The 22,149-nt window shown below is 38.3% G+C and overlaps 1 protein-coding gene across 2 annotated transcripts in view; it reads right to left on the bottom strand.

The window, feature by feature from the left end:
* The window catches only part of LOC117662109 (bifunctional heparan sulfate N-deacetylase/N-sulfotransferase 3), an 89,368-nt gene that overhangs the window by 21,746 nt on the left and 45,473 nt on the right, over positions 1–22,149 (bottom strand). For both annotated transcript variants that reach the window (XM_034411403.3, XM_087874918.1), the window contains exons 4-6: positions 21,826–21,980; positions 16,512–16,697; positions 12,719–12,847 (exon numbers count right to left, since the gene is read on the bottom strand). In XM_034411403.3, the coding sequence (XP_034267294.2) occupies positions 12,719–12,847; positions 16,512–16,697; positions 21,826–21,980 (470 nt within the window). The remainder of the gene's footprint in view (positions 1–12,718; positions 12,848–16,511; positions 16,698–21,825; positions 21,981–22,149) is intronic.

The raw sequence follows: 22,149 nt of genomic DNA, 5'->3' as shown, positions 1-22,149 counted from the left end.
GGTGATTTTGGGATTTATTGATCAAAGGAAATCCCTTTCTTTGCAGGAAAAAGGGACCCATGATATGTAATTTGGGATACTGGAAATAGTAATTACCATGTTTGTAACTGTTGCAGTGAACATCGGAAATTGCATGTTTAGATGTATTTCTCTCTCTCACTTTTTCTTTGATTCTTTCATATTTTTTTTCTTTTTATCACCTTTTTCTTTTATGTTCCATAGTTTTCTAATATAAAATTATATTAAAGAAAACATGTATTTTAAAACGTTGTTTTCAATCTGGGCCCTCAAACAACGGAACTGTGCAAATCCCTAGTAACAACAGGGATTTGCTATATGGGTACAGGGCTTATAGGTAGAGACACAACAGATCCGGCTGAGGTCTTTATCTAAGAGCCAAAGAGCAAAACTGGATTCTCAATTTTCTCCTATAATAAAATGATGGTGCTCTTGTCATGGCTCACCAAAGGTTAAAGAGACAGAAAAGAACAGAATGCATTATAATCATATATACACTTAAAGGTAAAGGTTCCCCTCGCACATATGTGCTAGTCGTTCCCGACTCTAGGGGGCGGTGCTCATCTCCGTTTCAAAGCCAAAGAGTCAGCACTGTCCAAAGACGTCTCCTTGGTCATGTGGCCGGTATGACTAAACGCCAAAGGCACACGGAACACTGTTACCTTCCCACCAAATGTGGTCCCTATTTTTCTACTTGCATTTTTAATGTGCTTTCGAACTGCTAGGTTGGCAGAAGCTGGGACAAGTAACGGGAGCTCACCCCGTTACGCGGCACTAGGGATTCGAACTGCTGAACTGCCGACCTTTTGATCGACAAGCTCAGCGTTTTAGCCACTGAGCCACTATGTCTTATGCAGTGGTATTATTCTGTTAAGTAGCCTTCCCATAGGATCCAGTAATTTGGAACAATGAGGGTGGTAATCATCGTTTTCATATTCTGTGGCAACGATGATAATAATAATAATGTTTTATCACAAACAGTTTATTATTAAACACAGCAAACTTCATTATGATTTATAACACCAACACATAGCATTTACAACGCTTACAATATGACAATATGTATAATACAGTATCCATAGTAACTATAAACATTAAAATGGCCGTGGTTAAAGCTGAAACCACCTCAGTAACAGTCACGCCTTAACCTGTCATTCTAAATTAATACTTCACAGTGGAATACACAGCCTGACAGGAATAACATATCAGCAAAACAAAGTTCAAATCCCAAAGGTCCTTTGAAATAATTTGTCTTTTCTGCATTCTAAAAGGACAATGATGGTGGGGTGGGGCGAGAGAGGAGGGAAACCTAATAACTACAAGGAGTTTTTTGTACAATGTTGATGCTACAACAGAAAAGCATCCTCTTTTTGCCTCAGGTCTTTATCTCACAGGAATTTCCTCTGATGTATCCACTGGATGTGTTCATTCTGACTGAAAAAGATGGTCCCCACGATTGCTGTCAACTCTGAAGCTGACCTGGCTGATGCCATTTTTCTCCTGCCTCATAGTTGCCACGAACGTTGAAAGGGGGAAGGGAAGTGGTGGTGGTGGGGAGAAGATAGACCGGCTACCTAGCAAAACAAAAAAGTTTGCTGCCCGGCAGCAAAAAAATTTTGGTCGAACATTAAGAAATGGATAGAACAAATAACAAAACATCATATAGAAAAGAAACCAGAAACATTCCTGTTAGGAATCTTTACAAAACCATACCCCAAAGAAATAAAATATTTGATACTACATATCTTAACAGCAGCATGAATAACATGCAAAAAATTGGAAATAGGAAAAAATCCCAACTGAAGAAGAACTAATAGATAAGATCTTAGAATGCGCTGAGATGGGCAGAATAACAAAAGAAATTAAAGAAAAAGAAGAGACAGACTATTACAGAATATGGAATAAATGGTATAATTGGTTTAACGCTATTAATAAAGAAAAATAAATACAAGGAGAAAAGAACAGAAATACAATATATATATATAGTATATGTATTGAGTGGTGCAATTATGTATATAATTTTTTTATATGTATATAATAAGAATGTAGAAATGTAAAACAGTAAAGATATAATCAAAATATATAGATCTTTATAGGGGGAAAGAGGAGGAGAAAAAAAGAGAAGAAAAAGAGAAGGAGGGGAAAAAGAAGGAGTATTAGACTAAGAAAAAGGGGAAGAAGTATGAAGTATCAGATGGAAAACCACTATGAAACAATGCTTAAAAAGGATAAGCTATTTATATGTCATATGTTGTGTAAACGTCAAATGTGTGTTTTAATAAAATTTATAAATTTTTTAATAAAAAATAATAATAAAAAAAAACAAAAACGTTTTCCTGTGGGAACCAAGATCATCCCAACAGATGGCAGAGGAGTGGCCGAGCAACTTCCTAGCTACCTTCATTGGACAATGTGATTGGTGACACCTGGGAGGAAATATTTGCTCTTTTAATTACGGGGGAAACCACTGGAACTTTTAGAGTTGGTTTTCACTAGCTGTGCCGATACGGTGCGCCCAATAAAGATGTTCTTTGAGGAATCTACCTGTCTCGGAGTTCTTCTCTCAGTGGATGCATTACTCGGAACCCTGACAGTTGCTTGAGGTAAAATTACATTGTAGGTCAAAACTAGAACTAGAATTATAGTCACAAGCTTATCAGTGATCAGGGATTGAGCACTGATGTAATATGCTCCTGGCAGTTGTCACAAATTGGCACTAAAACTCTCAGGTTTTTCCAGTATGTGATAATTGTGGGTTCAAGGTGGTTTTCAGAGCAACCCAGGTCTGCATCCTGGTTGATAAAGCACCGTGGAAATCTCAATAGACTCCCCAAAAGGATAGATTGGATACCAAATTGCAATAATCAAAAATAGTCTGATTGAGAAAGAACCTGTTAAGAAGGGCCCTGTTCAAGCGTTAAAAAACACCTCTCTTTTAATGAGGCATTTATCACTTCTTGGATCTCATCTCTAATCCCCACCTAAGAAGCTAAGTGGAACATGGAACCCACCTGGAGTGACAGGATCTCTATTAACTCTGCAATATATTTCCCTTTCTACCATATCGGTCCATGCAGATTCAAGGATAAGACAAATCTAATTATTTTTATCAGCAAAGTATTCTGCAATTTGGTCACATAATGCCAGGTGGGAGATTTATTTGCTAATCTCTCCTCTTGAGAGAGTCCACAAACCTTAACAAGGCTGCTAGCTGACACCTGTCAATGCAGTAAAAAAAAAATTAATTGCACATGCTTTATCATCATGATCTGGCCCTGAACATACGGGAACAGAGTAAGAAGCCACACTGACTGTTATATCTAGGGTATGAGTTTCAGGCAGTAAAGTGGTGGTAAATTTTTAACAGGCAGTATATTCCAGTGCCTCAGGCCTCATCAATAGTGCTGATCCGTTTTGCTGTCATGCTGGGCCATTAGATGCACAACAGCTGATCAGACACTAGATATTATGCTCAGCTCTGTTCTCAGATGCCTTGTAACATGGCAGACAAATTTAACAAGCAACCTTTGTGAGGTGTACAAGCTGGTCCCAGAAATATCTGCATAGAAAGGAATAATGGGCCTACTGATTTTGAGAAACTGCCTGAATATATGTATATCAGTGGTAGTATTCAGCTGGTTCTATCCGGTTTGGGCAAACCTGTAGCGGCGGCTGCGGGAAGCTCCGCCCACCCGCACATCATCACGTCCTGTTTTTGACGCTCTGCGCATGCGCAGAGGTGTTACGCACGAGCGTGCATGCTCACATTTGTGAACTGGTAGCGAAAGTAAGTGAATACCAGCCCTGATGTATATATGTATACAGATATATGTATATGCTGTATATACATACAATAGGGGACAGGCTTAGGAAGAAGAAATAGTGCAGAAGAATTCAAAGTTTTTGGAAAAAGTAGAGAGATTGGCAGTGGGTACCTGGGAAGAAGAGGCAAAAACACTGGCTAGGACCTCAGAGATGACTAGTATTGGAAGACTGAAATCTAGAAAATCAAATTGGCATTATAGAAAATACCCAGAAGCTTAGTCACGCTTCCAAATTTTGGAAGTTTGCAAGTACGATAAAAGTATATGGAAAATCTCAAATTTACCAAGCTTGTTACCAATTCTAAAAATCCATTAAAGTCAAAAGGAAAGGTAAGAGAGTCATGAATAAAAATAGGAGTGATGAAAAGACCATCTAAGGAAGACAATGGGACAGGAGGAAGTCTAATTTATCAGATTGATTCAGGTTGGTACATAAATCCAAATTTTCTGACCTACTCCTGGCAAGGCTTGCAAGAACATCACTGGTCATTCAGGCCTGGTCGTATGCCTGTGTCTAAATTCCTGTTGGAATTATAGAAGTTAAAAGAACTCCAGTATAAATTGGGCTTAGAGTTATTATTGTAAATTATTTGTACTTGATAGCCTTATATTTAAATGACAATGCAAATCTAAACAAAATGCACACCAAGTGGGCATATTTGATATTATTAAGTCCCAAATAAACCCATCTTAAAAACCCAGTCTTGAATCTAATATTCGGAAAAGCATTACATTCTTAAAAGATTCCAATTGCAGTACTTTATAACTTGAAATGTATGGAACAGATGCCTAATAAGACTGAAAAGGTATCATGTATACCCTTCATGCATGAAGGCAGGACAAAAGAGCCTTGGTGGCGCAGCAGACTAAAGTGCTGTTAAGTAGCACCAGCTGCCTGCAATTACTGCAAGTTCAAATCTCACCAGGCTCAAGGTTGACTCAGCCTTCCATCCTTCCGAGGTAGGTAAAATGAGGACCCGGTTTGTGGGGGCAATAAGCTGACTTTGTATAAAAAAAGAACACCGCTTAGGGGGGGCCGAAAGCCCTACTAAGCAGGTATATACAAAAGTATGAAGGCTATTGCTTAACGCATTGTAAGCTGCCCTGAGTCTCCGGAGAAGGGCGGCATATAAATCGAACCAATAAATAAATAAATAAATAAATCGAACCAATAAATAAATAAATAAATAAATAAATAAATAAATAAATAAATAAATAAATAAATAAATAAATAAATAAATAGCAATGGGTGGAAACTAATCAAGGAGAGAAGCAATCTAGAACTAAGGAGAAATTTCCTGACAGTTAGAACAATTGATTGGTGGGATGACTTTACTTCAGAAGTTGTGGATGCTACAACACTGGAAGTTTTTAGGAAGAGATTGGACAACCATTTGTCTGAAATGATATAGGGTTTCCTGCCTAAGTAGGTGCTTGAACTAGAAGACCTCCAAGACCTCCCTTCGAACTTTTTTATTCTGTTATCCTAAAATACCTTCTTATAGACGTCACATTTAAGCTTGGCAATACCTCTGTAATCTCTAGATCAGTGATGGCTAACCTTTCTGCCATCGCGTGCCAAAAGCGGGGGGAGTGCGGGGGGGGTCGCACACGCGCTTGCCCACACCCATAATTCTATGCGCCTCGCCCCCGTGCATGTGTGTGCGACCCCTCCACGCTTCCCCTGCTTTTGGCACGCGATAGCATGGTGGGCCCAGTAGGCCCATTTTTCACCCTCTCTAGACTCTAGAGCCTTTCTAGGAGCCTGGGGAGGGCAAAAACAGCCTTCCCCATCACCTGGAGGCCCACCGGAGGCCAGAAATGGCCTATTTGCTGACTTCCAGTGGGCCCAGAAAGCCCAAAAGCTGAGCTCGCGTGCCCACCAATATGGCTCCGTGTGCTATCTGTGGCACGCGTGCCATAGGTTCGCCATCACGGCTCTAGATACTTAATTCAACTTTTCTGTTTTCTTTTTGACTTGGAGCAAAACTCACCGAGACAAAAACTATTTATGAGACAAAAATGGAATGTCATCCAAAAGAGCTAATTGCCTGCCCACTGCAGTCAAAATGTATCAGGAAAGTTGGTATTTTTCCAAGACTTCTTCCTGCCTTTTCCAATTAACCAATACTTAATGAGTCCTTTAGAGAGCCTGGATGGTTGCGATTTGTTTACATAGTGTCCATCTCTAACCTGGGAGTCAATGGTTGAAGCCTTATGACTGAGCTGTGAATTAGCTTCCTGAGGTAAACAGAGATGATTAAAATAATTTTTCCTATCTGGTTCCCTGCAGATGTTTTAAATCTTGCTGCTTTGTAAGTTTACAGGATGAAGTCCAGTATATCTAGAGGACACTAGACTGATAAAGGTTGAAATAAAGGTTTTCCGTAGACATCGTTTGGTCTGAAATTGCTTATCTGATTGTTGTCTGGACCATTGGTATTCAGATATAGGAATGCATTCTACCAGCATTCATATGCAGTACAGAAAGGCATTTCAAACATTTTCATGGCGGTATTTTTCCAACTGTTATAAAATTACAGATAAAACCCAGGCATGAAAAATGATGACAACTTTTTTTTTCAGTATCTACACAAAAATATTTCGCAAAAGATTCCAAGGACAACAGAATTGCGGTGTCTTCTGTTAGGTTACTGTGATAAATTACTATTGAGATGAAGGCATGTAAACTGTTTTGCAGGAACAAATTATTGTTCAGAAACTGTATTTTTGACTGCTCGCTATTTTGAGTAGAGACCGGGGACACCAACTATGGCTAGAAAGCATTGGAATCTAAATCAAAGCAGAATAGATACATGCATGCAAAAACACCACCCGTGTATTTACTGGGATTTAACAGGATTTTTTTTTTATCACTATCAGCAGAAATTGCAATAGGTTATTATTAACTTCATTTCAAATTTCCATCCAAACTTTCTTGAGGATTAAAACGAAGGCAGCGACAGAACTAAGTATGTCAGAAACATTATATAATTATATAAATCCAAATACTTGATGAACGTATAGCATTCAAAAAGTTAGATTTAACAAAAGGAAATACTAATTATCTGGATCTCACATTTCATTTTTCAGATAATTTAATGTTTGTTATTAAGTTGAATTTCATTACTGAAATGATTTTTATTCTGTGAAAACATACTTTGCAGCATTCTTTTAAAAAAATATTCCTTTGCTTATAGGTTCTGAGGGATATGTTTAATATGGATTACTTGTGCAGCAAACATTTTGAACCAACAGGTTGTACCTGTTGATTTAAAATATTTGCTGCACAAGTAATCCATATTAAACATCTCCCTCAGAAGCCATCAGCCAGTGATGGTTAACCTTTTTGGTGCCAAGTGGCCAAATTGTGCGCTCGTGAATGCATGTGTGCATGCACGAATCCTCAAAATGCAATGCGAGCGCCCACCCGTGCATGTGCTCTAGTCCCGTGCATGCGCACATGTTCCCTGTGCATGCCCCCCGAATCCGCACATGCATGCATTCCCTGCACATGCGCCCTGGACCCCCACGCAAGTGCCCCAGGCCCCCCGCCTCCCATTCTGGCTTCCAGGTTGGTATAGGAGGCTTTCCAGGCCCAAAATGGGCTGGGGGGGGGCTCATGCGGCATCCCCGTGCTCTATTTTGGCTTCCAGGTTGGTGGAGGAAGCTTTCCTGGCCCAAAATGGGGCGCAGCATCTCGTGCATGTGTGGCAGAGACCTGAAGACCAGCTCACACGCATGTGTGGTGCAGCTGGGCTGGGGCGATTGCTGACATGCCTGCAGAGAGGGCTCTGCGTGCCACCTGTGGCACATGTGCCACAGGTTCGCCATCAGGGCCATAACCAAAGGAACATTTTTTTTAAAAAATGATGTATATCTATGCTTTCACAGATTCTAGATAGCCTCTGGATGTAAATTTCTTAAGCTAGACATTATCCTCAATGCTTTCAGGCTGGTCACTCCCTTAGACATGTTCTTTCACATCAACAGATAACTATATACAAGACTTTTAGCATTGCTGGAGCAACAAAATACATAATGACCCATGTAATTTCTGTCATTTCTAATAAATGTAGCAAAATTATTATAGCAACTGTTCCACTGTGCAAAAGATTCACACTCTTAAATTCCTTACGTACTAGAAATGGGATGGCCCAAGGAAGAAAGAAATAAGAGCAGAGGACAAATGCTTAAGACATAGAATCCTAGCAATGCACAAGGAAGGCTTATCACAGATAACTGGCAGAATGCTGTCAAAATTACTTGAGAAGAAAGAAATATCACAATGGTAGTCAGCATTTCTACCAGCATTTCTTGAAGTAATAAGATATGAAATAAATTGTCAACTGTCATATCCAAAGTCAAGCAAAGTAGGTAGTGTTCATTACTCAGATATCCCAAATTTAAGAATCTATCTATCTATCTATCTATCTATCTATCTATCTATCTATCTATCTATCTATCTATCATCTATCATCTATCTATCTTCTATTATCTATCTTCTATTATATATTATATCATTCAACCCAGTGGTGAAATGTAAAATTTGTTACTACCGGTTCTGTGGGCGTTGCTTGGTGGGGGTGGGGTAATGTGACTGAGTGGGAATGGCCAACTTTTTTTTTTTAACTTTTAAAACCATTTTTTCTACAACCTCTTCGGTTGTAGAAAAAATGCTTTTAAAAGCCTCTGACGATCAGGCAACTCAGCTGGGATCGTCAGAGGCTTTTAAAAGCATTTTTTCTACAACCTGATCGGCTGAAGAGGTTGTAGAAAAAATGCTTTTAAAAGCCTCTGACGATCCCAGCTGAGCCGCACGATCATCAGAGGCTTTTTTTTTTCTTTTAAAAACATTTTTTCGGCCAGAAGTTGTAGAAAAAATGCTTAAAAAAAAAGCTTCTGATGATCACGTGGCTCAGCTGGGCATGGGGTGGGGCAGGGATTTTTGCTACAGGTTTTCCGAACCACCCACCGCCCTCGCTACCGTATCAGGTGATCCGGTCTGAACCGGGAGCATTTCACCCCTGATTCAACCCCAACTTTAACAAGTCACATACCAAGCTGCGCTTGGATTGATCCTTATGAAAACATCTTTCATGGGCTTGATTGGTTACAGTAGGGTGGGCAGCGAGGGACAGTTGAGGGAGGGAAAAGTAGAACTCAGTCATTTGGGTGCACAATTCTCAGTTCTGGCTGCAATACTGCAATACTGCAATACTGCAATACTGCAATACACTTGACCTCTAATAAAACTATACCTTTCTCAACAAATGGAGCCAAGGATTGTTTCTATTTGGAGGTTTCGGTTATAGCCAGTCTGACAGTGAGTTTCCTGCACACTTTAGCTAACTGATTGGCAAAAGAATTCGTCTATTTCCTCTGTTTGGATAAGGTGGTCTGTAAGATACACTTATGGCAATCTAGGTGAAAAGTTTCATCAAGGATGGAACAAACCTACATATTATTTTTAACATGCCCCCTCCTTAAACAGCATCAGTAATGGGAAAACTCTTCTTTTTTCCACTTTGTGAATTAATATGTCCCCTGGCATTGATTGTTTGTCAGGTCTACCATGGGTAGATCATACTTTTCATAGAGATAGCCAGTATTAAAAGTTGATGTATTATGAGCTCCCAATGTCCTTTACATAATCTGATGGAATTTAAACAGCCTGCATGCTTTATGAACACAATGGGCTTTGCTGCCAGAATAATTTTATAGCTACTATCAGCCAGCAATATGGGGAGCATAAACCAATTCCACATAAATGTGTGCATATTAGGAATTTGCTAGATGAACTATTTTAGCGCAAAAGCTCTTCCATTTCCAGTAAATAGAGTTAGCAAAGAATGGTTTTCTCAATAGGCCTTAAGAGTCCTTAGTCTGAATAATTTGGAAGTTATAATGCTTGAGAAAAATGAAATGTTCACAAATAGTAATATATACTTTATATTATTTGGATATATTGAAAAAAACCCCCAAGAAACTTGACACCACTTTTGATTATATGAATACCTCTTTTGTCCTTGAATGCCACTTTTGCCCTAATGGCACAGACATTTAAATTCACTATCAAGTTTTATACAATTCTGTGTGGCTAAAATTAGGCTCCATTTTCCCCCTTGAAATACTTCTAATACATTTATTCTTAAAATATAAAAGGTGAATAACAACAATAGTTGTTTTATGTAGAATGAATATTAAAAAAGTAATTTTGTTCATTTCAGTTCATAAAGAGTGCACATTCAGATTAGAAGATACTACCTACAAAAGCTACTAATATTTCTAAATGTTACATTTGTTCCTACAAATCTACATATTTAAAAATGTAAATCTACGGGATTCCCACATTTCTAACGTGGGAATCCCGGTGGTGATCGGGGTTGAAAAAGGGAACCACACTGCTCCCTGCCTGCTTACCTGAACTGGATTCTTATTTTCATTAAGTTTTTTTTTAGAAGTAGAGCATATTCAATGACTCTGGAGCAGAATTATGCAATTAGCCATATCTTTGATACCTGAATGCTTCTCGGCCATGACCTCATGATCCCTGCAGTTGCTAGAATGGCTGAAAACTGGACGCACCAAAGAAATTTGAATTTTACCTGAGATTATATATATATATATAATATGTATGTATGTATGTATGTATGTATGTATGTATGCATGTATGTATGCATGTATGTATGTATTTCTCCTCAGCCAGGTATTTTCCTACATAAACCAAGATTTTCAAAATGCTGCCATAGCTCAGTGAAATCACATCCATTAGTTCTAGGCTTTTTCAGACAGCAAGCAAGCAGTTTGCTGCCTTTTGGGAGACTAATATAGATCGATTTCGGACTAATTAGTAGAAATTTACGTAAACCAAGATTTTTCTGCAGCCCTAGTTCAGTGAAATCCCAATTCACTAGTTTCTAGGCTTTTTTTCCAGCCGCCAGCAAGCTCCCTGCTGCCCATTGGGAGACTAAGGAGACTAAGATAAATCTATTTCGGGCTTGTAAACCCTCATCAGTTAGCCACACCTTCATTATTATTTATTAATAAAATAAATAAATAAATAAATAATCCCATGTATCCTCCCTGTAAAGGTACAGTAAATCACAATTCACTAATTTTTGGGCTTTTTTTCCCCCTTCTTTTTCTGGCAGCCAGCAGACTCTTTGCTGCCCATTGAGAGACTAAGATAGATCTATTTCGGCCTTATAAGGCCTCATCAGTTAGCCACACCCTCATCTCATGTATCCTCCCTGTAAAGGTACAATATTTGTTTTTCTTTCTTTTCGTAGGTTTTATGTGTATGTCTCTTTAGCCAGGTTCTACCTACGTAAACCAAGATATTATGCAGCCCTAGTTCAGTGAAATCACAATTCACTAGTTTCTAGGCTTTTTTTTTTCTTTTTCTGGCAGCCAGCAGACCCTTTGCTGCCCATTGGGAGACTAAGATAGATCTATTTCGGCCTTATAAGCTCTCATCAGTTAGCCACTGCTGGCTGCCAGAAAAAAAAAAAAAAAAGCCCAGAAATATATATATAGTTGCAGACATCAAAAGAATATTTTATTACCGTCTTGTAATAATATATGAGCATTAAATTATTCCAGATTACTTATTTAACAGGAATAGCATTTAAATATTTCCCTTATTACATTAACTTGTAGCTTGATGTTTTAATAAAAAGAAATGTTTAGTAGTTTGCCAGTTTCAAATCATTAAAATATTTATAATAAATGTTATAAATTCGTTAGTACCAACATTTCAATGAGTTTACAAAAACAGGGATTTTGCTGTGAAGCAACTGGAAGGATCAATGCTATATTTACTCCCTTCAGCTCTTCAATAAAAGTAACAAACAAACAAAGAAATAAACATACATAGTTGGGGTCATTTGATCTTCCCTTCCAACCTAAGCAGGGGTGGGCTTCAAATATTTTAGCAAGGGGTTCTCTTCCAGGTTGCTGGGTGGGCATGGCCATGATCGGCGTAGCCTAGTCAGCCTCCTGCACCACAATGGGGGGGGGGCTCTGGAGGCTTTCCTTGAGCCTCCGGGAGGTGGAAAACGGTCTCCCCAGGCTCCGGAGGGCTGTTTTTTGCCCTCCCCGAGCCTCCAGGCGCGCCCTGCACTTATCTGCATCCAAAACGGGCCATGTGGGGACTCCTGGAGGGGTGGGCGGGGCCAGCCAGAAGTGGGATTTGGGGGTTCTCCAAACTGCACAGAATCTTAGCTAGAGGTTCTCCCAAACCCCCGCGAACCCTCAGCAGCCCACCCCTGAACCTAAGATCTGTTCTTTAGAGTTTCAAAAACTCCAGAATAGTTGGTTTTCCCTTTATCCAGCAAAATGTGTTGTGCAAACAGGGCCTGTTTGTAAAAAAAGAACCCACACTTATATGTTGCTTTAAAGTAGTTTGCTCTATATCTGCCAGAGGAACTCATTCTATTCTAAGCTTTATAACTCCAGTAGAAAAAGAAAAAAAAAATCAGAGCATGAGTGACAAAGCAGCCGCTCTTTATTTTGTACTTTGTTTATTTGATGTTTGTTATTCTATGTAATTAAAATAACTTATTTATAACCTGGAATTTGTAGAAGACTGATAGTAGGCTTCCTGAAACCATTTAGTGACATTTCAATCATGTTTATTGTTCCAAAAGTACATGCTAACATCATTGGCTTCAAGTAATAAGAAGAACAGTAAGGATAATTATTAAGAAATTATGGAGATTATTCAAAATTATTACATTTTGTAAAACATTTACATGTATTAGTGAATACATCATCAATATAACTAAAGAACAAGAGTAAAACAATGCTATTAGTCAGTATTTCTTAAGGTATGCTCAGCATTTATCTTTGTTCAAATAATTTAAACTACTTACTGGATTGAGAACTACTGTGAAAAATAATTCCCCGCCTTGTATACTTTTGTTTAGTTCTTTTGGACCACCAGGATATTCTTTGTAGAAAATTGTATGAGTAAAAAGGCCACAAGTTTGTCGAGGAAGAACCTGTAGAAGATTATATACAATAATGAGAACGAAAAAGAGTGCATTGTCTAGCTTAGGATAAGCAACGCTTATTTTAGATTAAAAAGGTAAAGGTTTCCCTGTTCAGTTATGTCCGAATCTAGGGCACGGTGTTCATCTCCATTTCCTGGCCAAGGGAGCCAGAGTTGTCCGAAGATATTTTCCGTATTATGTGGCCAGCATGGCTAAACACCAAAGGTGCACAGAAAACTATTATCTTCCCACTGAAGTGGTACCTATTAATCTACTTGCATTTGCATGCTTTCAAATGGCTAAGTGAGCAGGAAGTGAGTCAAGTAATGGGAGCTCACCCTTATAATTCTCCTCTGTAAGTCTTTATATTTTATAGATTTGACTATTATTTTAATGTTATTTCAAAACATGGGACTACACAAAGTAAACAGCACATTTGTCAGGAAGAATGACCATGAAATACATATCATTAAAAGAGTAGGAAAGAAAAAAAATATAGTTTACAGTAGATAGGAATATAGGTTAATATATACACGCAGCTGCCGATTTAAAAATAATTGTTAGTCTTTTAAATAAAAATAAAATAAATTCCAACGTATTATATTTAGATGATATGTTTGCCTCCACTCTCCAATTATTAACCCTTGATGGACAACTTCAAAAGCCCTGTTGGTTTCTTTTTTTCCCCATCGCTTTGTCTGATATTGGAGTTGGAAGAAATAGCCTTTTAAATAAATGATCATTTCATTCAAAAAGATGTCTATCTACTTGTCAGTAAAACAACACTTAAAATATAGGATTCTTCCAACCAGCATGCTATTGTCTGTCAGCTTTATTAAAGAACGATTCCCTGCCTAGCAAGTCACTACATTCAACCATAATAGCATGCCAATATGTATAGTGGAAATATAATATTTTTATAGAAGATCTACATGAAGAGTTATGATAGATTTTCTGTGTACCCAGTGATGTATTTTTTTTAAAAAATAATTCTTTAGAATTGTTTGGAAGTGTTGCAGTTGTAGATAAAAAATAAAAATGTAAACAAATAAGTCATGGTGATGGAAAACCAGCATGGATCCCAACAAAGAAAATACTAACTCGACTTTTAAGAGATCTTTGACAGTGTCAACTGGCATATGGACCTTTCAACTTTATGTGCCTGGCTTTTTAAAAGCCTTTGACAAAGTTCCTCATAAAAGTTGTTAAAAATACTTAATAGATTTTCCTGAAAATGTCGTTGCTGCCAAAAAGTTGGGAAGAAGTTGTTTACTGTGTGATTTCCAAGCTATGGTTATTTCTAAATTAGCCCCCACTCTCAAATTATTTAGAAATAAAATGTATCTTTTAAAATGTACCTTTTTCATGAAGCTTTTTAAAAATAAATTATGCTGAGTTTATTATTACATTTTATATAATATAAAATGTAATATCAATATATATCAATATATATCAATAGAAAGGTGGCATATAAATGTAATAGCAAACAAATAAAATGGTAGATTATAAAAAAACCTAGATAACTAATTGGGTAGGAAGAAACAACATCAAAGAGTAAGACTAAATCAGCCATTTTGTTCATAGAAGAAAAAATTGATCCCCAGGCTTCTGGACTGGGACTAGTACTTTTAAAATTAATTTAGGATTAAATAGGGAGCAGGCCACATTTGTAGATACTGTTCAGAATGGTAAAACATGTTCCAGAAGGATCTCTTCACTTGGGAAAACAAGGCAAGATCATTTAAGTCAGGGGTGGGCTTCCAAAATTTTAGCAAGGGGTTCTCTGCCCGGCTGCTGGGTGAGCGTGGCCATGGCTAGTTGGCCTCCTCCACCACAGTGGGGGCATGGTGTTTTTGCCCTCCCTGGGCTCCAGAGGTTTTTTCTGAGCCTCCAGGAGGGCAAAAATGGCCTCCCAGGCTCCGGAGGCCCTCTGGAGGCTAGAAACGGCCCCGTTTCCAGCCTTCCCGAACTTCCGTTAGGCCTGTTTTTCATCCTCCCTGAGCCTCCGCACATACCCAGCACTTACCTGTATCCAAAATGGGCTGTGTGGGGACTCCTGGGAGGGGTGGGGTGGGTGGGGCCAGCCAGAAGTGGGATTTGGGAGTTCTCCGAACTGCACAGAATCTTAGCTAGAGGTTCTCCCAAACCCTGCGAACCCCCAGCAGCCCACTCCTGATTTAAATGTAAACGATACAGATTGGGACAAAACTCCAAATACTTACTGATGAGATCTATAAATAACCAGGAAAAAAACCCTGAGGCCATAGTGGATGGCTCAACAAAGTTGCTGACCCTGTGTGTGGCTGTTGTGAAAAACAGAAATTTCGTGATTCCATGGTAAGGATAATTAGGAATGGGGCTGAAAATAAAACTGCCAAGACTTTAACATCCCTGGAAATTCTGTGCTACTATATATCCTTATCTGGAATAATTTGAAAAATAATATAACAGAACTGAAAATGATACAGAATCCAGCAACAAAAATAATTAAGGAGCTTGAATAATTTTGTTAAGAAAAACATCAGGGAAAATGATTCTTCAGACAAGAAAATGATAATTGGAGGTGGGGAAACATGATTAAATTGCATAAAATCACATATAGCATATAGAAAATGGACAAAGCCTCATAGAAAGACAAAGGCAATTTATCTGAGATAGTTTGAAAGACATCTATGAAATTAATCAGAATTGTTTTTTGCAGGACTATAGAAATTATCTAGTATCATATGTAAAACATATTTAAAGAAGAAGTTAAAATGTCCCTTGGTATCCAAATATTCTTGGTCCATAACCATAACCAATACATACATGTATTAAAATACATTTATTAGAAAAAATAGTAATTACAGCAACTTTAGTACTATTACCATAAAATAAGATAGGCCCATCCAACCACTTTCAAACATGAGATTTTTTTCATTTAAAATACGAATATTATGTAGAAATATAACATAAAACTTACATGTACCTATTACTTTAACTTTCTATGCTTGACAATACTTTGCATACTTTTAACATTCTAACTCAATATCCTAAACACTGATATGTACTGTAACTAAAACATACACATATATTCACTCGGATTTACACTAAGGCTTCCAAACATATTCCTAATAGCAAGGGAATACTTAGAAAGGTATCTGGATTTGATCTCAAAGTGCCATCCCATCAATAAACAGGAGGTTTTAAGACAGATGTTCCCACTCATAATCCTTAAAGTTAACATCAGCCTCTTCACAGCCTCTTCACAGCATCAGTGGTTAGATAAAAAAGATGGCTGAACATCCAGCTCTAGCTGCTTTTCAGCAATACTTGCTGCATTTTGACAAGTTTAAAAATTTCAAAGCATCTTTGATCCCATTTTAACATAAAGGCAGTGGTGGGATTCAGCCGGTTCTGTCCGGATCACACGAACCGGTAGCGGTGACTGCGGGAGGCTCCACCCATCCACCCGGATATAATGCGCAACTACTGAGCATGCACAAATCCTCCATTTGCGAACCGGTAGGGAAGCTAAGTGAATCCCAGCTCTGCATAAAGGACATTTGAAATAAATTACAACCTCGTGGTAGGGTATAATAAACTAAAAATAGCTCTTCAAATATTTCTTATACTTTTTCGTGGATCACAGTAATCAGAAAAGTCAGGATAAAAAAAAAAAAACACAGCTCACCATGATGTTTTTGTGAATGAAACCTCTTCTGTACCGTGCAGGTTTTAAATGTGGATATTCTTCTGTACTGGTGATTTTGATATTCCAAACTTTTTTCCAGGCATCATAAAGTTGAACATGAACAGGATAGACGCCGGAATGGTGTGGAGCCACAGCATATCCCATATCAGTTGGGATGCCATGTTCCTGAAACAGCAAAATAAAATCCTTTGTAGCTAGGAACCAGTGGACACATATGGCGACATCCTCCTACACATATATGAACTTGGGAATATGGAATATGGGAAGAGCCTTGGTGGCGCAGCAGACTAAAGTGCTGTTAAATAGCACCAGCTGCCTGCAATTACTGCAAGTTCAAATCTCACCAGGCTCAAGGTTGACTCAGCCTTCCATCCTTTCGAGGTAGGTAAAATGAGGACCCGGTTTGTGGGGGCAATAAGCTGACTTTGTATAAAAAAAGAACACCGCTTTGGGGGGGGTGCGAAAGCCCTACTAAGCAGGTATATACAAAGGTATGAAGGCTATTGCTTAACGCATTGTAAGCCGCCCTGAGTCTCTGGAGAAGGGCAGCATATAAATCAAACCAATAAATAAACAATAAATAAATTTAAACGCATGCACAACTGGTCCCCGCCATTTCCTCTGGTTAGGGTTAGGGAGACAGAGCTGGAAATCAGGTAAGATGGTAAGAGGAACCCCATCTTGCTCCACTCCAAAATAATAAGACCTCCCCCAAAATAAGGCCAAGTGCTTATTTTGGGGTTCAAAAAATATAAGACAGGGACTTATTTTCGGGGAAACACGGTAGTGTCTTTCTAAATATGTACACTTCCTGTTTTATCTAGGATATGTTACAATATTTTACAGGCTTTTTGTTTTCTTTTCTCTAGCTTAATTTAGCTCCAGTTCAACAAGCATGTGAGCCAGATTTCTCTTTTGATGTGATGATGTGAAATTGTATAATATTTATAGATGTTTTCTATCAAACCATCTATCTGCTAATATGCAAATGAACCCCTCCCAGGACCATCTTGTTAATTTAAATAAGTAGTTTATTTTTAAATCTTGGTTGAACACCCAGTTACTCTGATAATGGCAAATCCGTTCCCACTGTAAAGCGTATGCTTTAAAGCTTAATATGGAGATTCCTGTGACATTTTAAATATTCTTTTCACCTGCTTAAAGTTAAATTTCTAACAAGGGCGCAGACAATATACTGATGAACAGATATACAAGATTTCTCAAGCAACATTGCTTGTTGTGCATAATAAACAATAAAGCTGTGTTTCTATATAACTCCCATTTTGGGGTGAATTATAGCAAGAGTAATGTAGTGTAATACCAGGCTTGTTTTTAAAATTATGTTTTAAATTCCTCTCCCTGGTTCCAGTGGTTTGTGTGTATATAATGAATTGTATGCAGTGGTGAAATCTGAACCGGTTTACTACCGGTTCGCTGGCTGTGCATACGCAGTGAGCACCACGCACCAAGTGTGAGGTGTGCACGTGCAGTGCACGCCAAAAGGAGGCATGCGGTAAGTAGAACAGTGTGCAAGGGGGGGAGGTGAGATCAGCTGCGGCGTGCAATCTTTTTTTTTTTTTACTTTTAAAAGCACTGCTTTTAAACATAATTAAAAAAAGCCTCTGACGATCGCGTGGCTCAGCTGTGATCATCAGAGGCCTTTTTTTTTACCTTTTAAAAGCATTTTTTCTACCACCTCTTCAGCCGAAGAGGTGGAAGAAAAAATGCTTTTAAAAAGATCTGACGATCCCAGCTGAGTTGCCTGATAGTCAGAGGCTTTTAAAAGCATTTTTTTTACAACCTCTTCGGCCAAAGAGATTGTAAAAAAATGCTTTTAAAAGCCTCAGCTGAGTTGCCTGATCCTCAGAGCCTTTTTTTTTTACTTTTAAAAGCAAAAACTTTTACTTTTACTTTAAAAAGTAAAAAAAAAAAGCCTCTGATGATTGTGTGGCTCAGCTGGGCATGGGGGAGGGGAGGGATCAGTTCTACCAGTTCTCCGAACCACCTGCTGCCATCGCTACCGGATTGGGCGATTGAGTCCGAACCGGGAGCATTTCACCCGATTGTATGGGAACACTAGCTTTAGATTGGCTATAGGGGGGCAAAGTATTTTTAGGAAAAATTGAAGGGTTTTTGCTCTGATGCAAGAAAATCTTATTTGGAAGTCATTTATAATGGACACAGTGGAACTGTATTTCTACATCATTCTACAGTATTCCTGTTAGTGGCACTCCTCTCCATTGGATCTCCATCTGACTTCTTTGTATAATTATTTAAATTTGGGGTATGTCTTGATGCGGAAATAAATTGAAACATAGGAGCATCTACATACCACTTGGCTGCAAGTTTTCAGGTTTTTAAAAAAATTAGGATACATATGTTTACAAAATGGATATTTCTAATTTTCAGGTATAATTAAAAATATAATCTATGAATCAAGCATACTTTCTAAAAATCAGAACTTTTGTTTGAATGTTCTCAGATATTGCAAAGTGACTGCATTCAATAACAATGCGTAAAGCTATCTGTACTCTTTACACAGTGAAAATGACTGTCATTTATACTTACAGGATATTAAAACAAGTACTTTCATTGTTTTGAATATAGAATGATCTTTGCGTAGGTGGTAGCACCTAACTGCCTGGCATAAATCTGGAGAAACTATCCAGGATCAGACACGTCCAGTATTTGAATGACAGACCACCAGAAAATAACACAGGTACCGGTGTGGATTTGGAAATGAAAACAAGCAAACTGTTGATTTGTTTAATATGTATGTGAAGCCTGCATCTGTGTGATGATTCAATCAATGCCATTATTGTTCCCTTAGCCTAGCCTGTGTGGGAAATACTAGCTGAAAGAATACAAGATGAAAATAAATACAATTTTGGAAATCCTGTGTCTTTAGGTAGGGCAGAGAACATACATACTTTTGCTCTTCAGAAGGACACCGACTATGATAGTGAGAGTAGGACAGTTTACTTCATATTTGTGGATTCATAGACTAGGATAAAGGGCAGTGACCTAAACTTTGAGCGCGCAAAGCGCGTACTCAGCAAACCAGTTGTTATACCGGTTGAATCCCATGACTACTTGGTTCTAGCAGGGGTGAAATCCAGCAGGTTCTGACAGGTTCTGGAGAACCGGTAGTGGAAATTTTGAGTAGTTTGGAGAACCGATAGCGGAAATTTTGAGTAGTTCGGAGAACTGGCAAATGCCACCTCTGGCTGGCCCTAGAGTGGGATGGGAATGGAGATTTTGCAATATCCTTCCCCCAGGAGTGAAAAGGGATTTTGTGGTATCCTTCCCCTGCCATGTCCACCAAGCCACACTACACCCACCAAGCCACGCCCACAAAACTGGTAGTAAAAAAATTTGGATTTCACCACTGGGTTCTAGGTTAGAATGATTGTCCCCAAGAGAGATGTATCATAGGGAATTAGCTTAATATAAAGTAACCCCTGGATGGGAACTAATTATGAACAATAATGAATGCTACTTATTTTTCGTAAAGGGTGTGACATGCCCTGGGCTGCTTCTCAGAACTGAGATGGGTCAGCCTCAATCAAAGTGATTATTTATTGATTCTTTGGAGTGTCATCCATACCGTGCACCTGAAGCTGGCTCTTTAGCATCAGAATCCTCAATCCAAGTTGTGTGTGACAAAATTGAACAAATTGTTTCATCCAACTTTATGTATGGAACATATCTAAGGAATCATTTTGGTGATCGCAGAGGTGTGATTTCGAATATGCATGCGTATGTATTTTCGTACCCAGGCAAATGCCTTGTTCTTGGCTGAGGAACTGAATGATTTGTTGCGAATGTTAGACAGATTGCCTGATGCAATAAGGCATATGGACTTGAAAATTAATGTATTAAGAACTCAGGAAGTTGTGTTTGACAGGGAAAATGTGGTCATAATTACAAGGTGTTTAAACAGGATGAAAAATTATACCAACTATAATCTATATCACTATATGAAGCCATCTACCTTGGGAGAATTATTACTAAACAAAAGATAATGGATGGAAAAATCAGTGTGGATAATGTGAGGAAAGTTTCTCAAAGTAAGTTTAAATGATTGTGTGTAGCAGAGTAGTGCTGTTCACTTCATCCACCTATAAGTGGGTGATTTTCCCAGTTGCAATGTATGGCTGTGAAAGTTGGACCCTAAGGAAGGATGAGCACCAAAGAATTGAGGCCTTTGAACTATGGTGCTGGAGAAGACTCCCTCGAGTCCCTTGGACTGCAAGGCGATCCAACCGGTCAGTCCTAGAGGAGATCAACCCTGACTGCTCTTTAGAGGGCCAGATCCTGACGATGAATCTCAAATACTTTGGCCACCTAATGAGAAGGAAGGACTCACTGGAGAAGAGCCTAATGCTGGGAAAGACTGAGGGCAAAAGAAGAATGGGATGACAGAGAACGAGGTGACTGGATGGAGTCACTGAAGCAGTCAGCATGAGTTTAAATGGACTCCAGAGGATGGTAGAGGACAGGAAAGCCTGGAGGAACGTTGTCCATGGGGTCGCAATGGGTCAGACACGACATCTAACAACAACTAACAACAACAAATAGGTGGGTGATTAACTGAACGTAGATTAAATATAAACTAAGTGATCTATACGAAAGAAGCATTTTGTGGGAATTTGGATAATACAGAATGAGAATGAATACTGAATCACAGTACAAATACATGAAAGAAAACCGAATGGATCAAGAGGAAAGGGAAGACTAAGAAATTGTAACTGGTGAGAAATTTGTAGGATTAAGAAGTTCCTCAAAAAGGGAGAAGTGAGAAGTTTAAAGGCAATTTATGAAATGGTATAAGAATGTGGCGGAAACAAGAAAGATAGGAAGTGGTTTAATGAATGGTGCTGGGGTATTCTAGGGATGAGTTAAATTTCCTTTTTCTTTTCTCTTATTTTATGCATTTAATTTATTTTGCTCACTGTTTGTCATTCTGTTTCAGTAGTTCTGCTTACTTCAAAAGGAAGCAGTGCGGTGGGCATGCATATGTATGGACGATTGTTTTAATAAACTGTAGTCATGGACACCTAAATGTTCACCTAGATGCTCTGTAATATAAATGTCTCTGCGCTGTAATTTTATTATTTCATCCAGTGGTAGAATAACTAAGATGGAGTTGAAAATCCTGATAAACTAATTAAAGTTATATTTCAAGACAGTCTCAACTTTTAAGAGGGAATGCTTAATTTAAGCACTCTGTACTCTGTATCAGTTACATATCATTTCTACTATAAGCCTATGATGCATGAATTTTACTCACTAAGGCAAATTTTTTGTTGAGAATCATTTGCTCCACTAGTGAAGATTCATTATGGAACAGATGTGGTTGCATGTGACTCCACATATGAGGAAACCACCAGAATTCATCAACAGACCCCAGTAACAGGTCATCTCCTTCATCTTCTTCTACAGTGCCTGTAGGAATAAATAATTCATTAAATAATATTCCCATTTTTGAAATAACTTTGTTACGATTATTAGAAGCATGGTGAACATTTAAATTGCAACAAATTACAGCAGGAAGATGAAACCAATTTCAAATTCATAGCAACAATTCATAAGCAATCAAGTATCTAAAACAGAA

The sequence above is a fragment of the Pantherophis guttatus genome, chromosome 8 (assembly GCF_059756535.1).
Source record: "Pantherophis guttatus breed Tessera chromosome 8, ASM5975653v1, whole genome shotgun sequence".
Taxonomy (NCBI): Eukaryota; Metazoa; Chordata; class Lepidosauria; order Squamata; family Colubridae; genus Pantherophis; species Pantherophis guttatus.
The sequence above is the reverse complement of the archived record's forward strand: the minus strand, read 5'-3'. Positions and strand labels throughout refer to the sequence as shown.